This window comes from Crocodylus porosus, unplaced genomic scaffold (genome assembly GCF_001723895.1).
Source record: "Crocodylus porosus isolate Cpor-Errol unplaced genomic scaffold, CroPor_comp1, whole genome shotgun sequence".
NCBI lineage: Eukaryota > Metazoa > Chordata > Crocodylia > Crocodylidae > Crocodylus > Crocodylus porosus.
The window spans coordinates 29,120,860-29,125,519 of NW_017728949.1; the positions used below are offsets into that span (position 1 = coordinate 29,120,860).

The following is a 4,660-nucleotide window of genomic DNA, read 5'->3' on the forward strand; positions in this document are numbered from 1 at the left end:
AAAAAAAAAAAAAAATCATATCCCCCTTCAGGCTTCTTTTCTCCAGTCTAAGTAGTCCTAGTTCTTCCAGCTTTTTCTGTCATGCTTCCTTTTGTTTGATCACACTTGGAGGATCAGGCAGAGATGGCTACATACACAATATGTTTTGTAACTTAATCACAGCTCTACCATGGTGCTTCAGCCAGATTCTTCCATCGTTCAGTTTTGCTGCACTTGGTACTGTAAATGAAAGTGCAGTGCTTTTGGGTGTTTTACAGTGGCTAGTTCAAGGCCACTTACTGAGTTTTGGCAAGCCATCGAGGGCCGCATGACAGGCAGCCAGGAGCAGATGAATATTAATTATCTAAATTTTTTAGGGGTCCCACTGGCCACATTTTGCCCACCCCTGGGCTAGTTCCACCTCTGCAGGGAGTTACAGTTGTATGGGTACTTACCATGACTCTTTCCTGGTTTTCAGTAGTTTGAGTTCAAAATACCTTAACTTTTCATTTCCTAGTTATCAGAAGTTTGAGTTTTGCTGAAAGTCTCATTCTGGAAAGACATGAGATATTTTTACAAGGAAAGCTTAACTTTGTGTTAACAGCTTTTTATGTGGTTGTTCTAATATCTAACATGCCTTTGATAGGGCTTTGTAAAAGTATCAGGTGCACAATTCATATTCAAACTGTTTGATTTTATAACAGCCTGAAAATTTGCTTTTTCAGAGGTTTTAAGAACCTCTATAGCATAGAGTTCTTATTGAATTCACCTAATGTTTGAAGTCATGAAAAGGAGGATCTGCTCAGAGACGTACTGCAGCTGTAGAATTATGCTCCAAAATGGAAGCATTTTTATGGCTTTTTTGCCTAATGAAGAGATCAATAGCTTATGTCTCTAATGGTGGGTCATTAGTAAGAGACATTGCAGTACTATGGAGTTTGTTCAGTGATGTTGATTTAAAGAGCAGAAAAATAAGTATGAACATCTATAATAAGCTGTAGTTGGATGTCTAAGCTGTCACAGGGATTGTCACTTTCCCAGTATTTTAAAATAAGTATAAGCTAAAGTATTTTCTTGATTTATTCTATCAATTTCTTTAAAAATAATTTAAAAATATGAGCCAGTTACTGAAGTTGAAAGTTCAATTATGTTTTTTTCTCTACTAGTCACAGGTTAGTTTTAAAGCTGCCAAGGAATGCCATTCTCATCTCCACTTATAGAAGGGCTTCAAAATATTGTTGCTCTATTAAAAATCTCAAGATTGAGTATTACACAAAAACTTGCAATGTGGGAGGTATTTGAAAGTACAGTTAATAATAGTTTATTAAATACAATGTGAAGTTTCAGATAAAAAGGTTGTGCATATCCAAATTGAAACTAATGATTTCATTATTCCTTTTTTTAGTTGAGCCAGTTCTGATTGTTTGCTAATTTTGTGTTAGGAGGTGTTTTACAGCCAAATACAGAAACTTTCTCTCATGAAAGGTTTGTAGGCCAAGTGAGTGAAGGCTGATGTCTGGTATATATTTTGTTGTTTGTGAATGCTAGCCAGAGGGGTGGACTAACAGTCAGGTACTGAGGAAAAAGTGTACTTTTAGGAGGAACTTGGATTTGAGATTGGAGAGAAACCAGGGCAAGGAGAAGTTTCACGGAAAATAGCCAGGTAGCAGGGAACCCTGAATTATGAGACTGAATGGAGAACATTCTTTCAGACCATTTTCCCTTACTGTTTTCTTTCTTTCTTTCAATTACAGGCCTTTTCCCTGATGTAGGTGGAGGGTATTTCTTGCCAAGACTTTCAGGGAAGATTGGCTATTACCTTGCTCTTACAGGATTTAGATTAAAAGGAAGAGATGTGCAAAAAGCAGGAATTGCTACACACTTTGTAGAATCAGAAAAGGTAAATATGTCACTCATTACCGTTGATAACTGGTCAGAGTGCTTAACCCACAATGAAAACAACCGGATGGTCTTGATTAAGTTTTGGTATGTGCATTTCTTGATGGTTCTATTGAACAAATTCATTCATAGTTTCATAGTGATATTCAGTTATTTTTAACAAATGGACAGTTTTCTTCTTGTGCAGTCCTAGGATTTACCCATTTACTTCTTTAAGTAGAAGCAAAAAGACACTGGTGAGTCTAGTTCATACTGGACTGCAGGTGCTTCCAGAATGTCATTATGGCACCTGCCAGCTGGTGGCGTCCTTGCCTTGGTCTATCTTGACACTTGTGCTGTTGATAAAAGACAGCATTGGGCAAACCTATCTATCCATCCTTATTAATTCTCTGCCATTGGCAGTGAACATTTTGTAAGGAGGCTTAGGTTATAACATTTGAAAAATGTAGTTCTGTCCACATAGCCATAATATAAATAGTAGGGCTATGTGAAAATCTTATTTACTTAGATTTTAAAAAGGCCTTTGACACAGTGCCGCACCCAATTCTTATAAATAAACTGAACAATTGCAATGTAGATTATTACACAGTTTGGTGGGTGGAAAAATTGTCTTATGGGACGCACCCAGAGAGTGGTGGTGGATGGGTTGCTTTCTACCTGGAGAAATATGGGCAGCAGAGTCCCCCAAGGCTCTGTCCTGGGACCAGTACTGTGCAATATCTTCATTAGTGACTTGGAGGAGGGAGTAGAAAGCACCCTGTCCGAGTTGGCAGACGACACCAAACTATGGGGGTGGTATACAAACTAGAGGTCAGGGAGTGAATCCAGGCGGATTTGGACAGGCTGGGGAAGTGGCCAGAACAGAATAGGATGCAGTTTAACAAAGTTAAGTGTCATGTGTTGCACCTAGGGAGGAAGAATCATCAACACTCCTATAGCCTGGGAGGTACCATTCTAAGTAGCTCAACTGCAGAAAGGGATCTCAGAGTCATAGTCGATTCCAAAATGAACATGAGTCACCAATGTGATGAAGTAATAAGTAAAGTTAACTGCACTCTTTATTGCAGAAGTAGGTGCATCACAGGTTTAGGGAGGTGATACTACCCCTCTGTGCATCATTGGTTAGGCTGCAGCTGGAGTACTGAGTCTAATTTTGGGCACTGCACAGGGTTCAGAGGAGGGCCACCTGTCTGTTTAAAGGCCTACAGAAAAAACCTTACAAGGACCAATTGAGGTACCTGAACCTCTTCAGCCTCTGCAAGAGAAGGCTGAGAGGTGATCTTATGACAGTCTACAAACTCATCAAGGAGGGACAGCAGGAAATAGGGGATACAGTGTTTACCAGGGCATCCATCTGGATATCTAGAAACAATGGCCACAAACTGAAGAACAAATTTATACTAGATATCAGCAAAAAAATTCTTTACAGTGAGGGTTACCAAAATATGGAATAAGCTTCCAAGGGAGGCAGTGCTGTCCCCTTCCTTGGGGGTATTTAAGAGGAGATTGGACAGACACCTGGCTGGGGTCATTGGACACCAGCACTCTTTCCTGCCCAGGGCGGAGGGTCGGACTCAATGATCTAATAGGTCCCTTCCGACCCTAAAATCTATTAAAAGTGTGAAATCTGTGAAGTTTCAGTCCCTGATTCCATTTGGTGGAGATTCAGCACGATTTGGTGGCTGAATCTCCAAATCTGAATCGCATCAGAGGACTCTTTAATTTCTGCAAATTAAATTGGAACCCTCCGAATTGATTCGGAGAGATTCGGAAAGTTTCGGCGATTCAGACATAGACACAGCTTTAAATGTTTTTTCTGTGTGCGTCAAGGTAGCAGGTGGCTTGTGAATGCTGTGATGCTGGGGCACATGGAGCATCCCACAGGAGTGCAGGGGGCTCCCCAGTGCGTTCAGCAGCCTACCCAGAAGTGGACCAGAAGCACTTCCGGTCCACTTCCATGTCTGCCAGGGAGCGCACTTGGGGGCCCCCTTGCACCTCCCTGGCTTGGTGACTGGTGGCCCCTGTGTCGGGGGCGGGCACCTGGTGTCCTCCTGAGGCCAGTTGCTGAGCTGGGGAGGCACAGGGGGCCCCCCCAGCATAGTCCCTGGCAGACCCAGAAGTATTTCCAGTCCACTTCGAGGTTTACCACCAAGCACATGGAGGGCCTCCTTGCACTCCTGTGGGACGCTGCATGCGCCCCAGCATCGCAGTGATCATGAGCCACACCTGCTACCTCAAGGTATATAGAAAGGATTTTTAAAGCTGTCTGTGTCCAAATTGCTGATTCTCTGAATCAGCATTGAATAGTCAGATTTGAATTTGGCTGAATCAAATCAGGGATAGTGATCCGAATCAACAGATCGAATCACTGTCCCTGATTTGGGCCGAATCCAAATAGAATAGGGCCCGCTTCGCACACCCTTAATAAATAGCATGATAAAGATGAAGTTCCGTATATATTCCATATATGTACTAGTAATACATCTTGTAAAAATCACATAATATAAAGAATTGAAGGAGTAGATTTTGATTTTACACTTGCAATTTTACACTTGTAATTCCCTTGACTTCAATAGCATTTTTCCTGATTTGCCCTGTCGCAGTGCACTCAGGTGCCCTGTGCCTGAGAGCGGAGACTGCTCTGGGGAGACCCCTAGTGGCAGAAAGGGGGAGGCTCAGCTGCCAGTCACCAGGGCTGCACAAGTGCTGGTTGCCAGGGCAACTGGTAAAACCAGCTGACCAGGAAGGGGCAGGGCTTATCCCTTCTTAAGCCCAGGTAGGA

The 4,660-nt window shown here is 42.4% G+C and overlaps 1 protein-coding gene across 3 annotated transcripts in view; it reads left to right on the forward strand.

Annotated features, from left to right (window-relative positions):
* HIBCH (3-hydroxyisobutyryl-CoA hydrolase) overlaps nt 1-4,660 on the forward strand; it is an 85,195-nt gene that overhangs the window by 45,130 nt on the left and 35,405 nt on the right. For all 3 annotated transcript variants that reach the window (XM_019554319.1, XM_019554317.1, XM_019554320.1), the window contains exon 8: nt 1,734-1,879. In XM_019554319.1, coding sequence (XP_019409864.1) covers nt 1,734-1,879 — 146 coding nt within the window. The remainder of the gene's footprint in view (nt 1-1,733; nt 1,880-4,660) is intronic.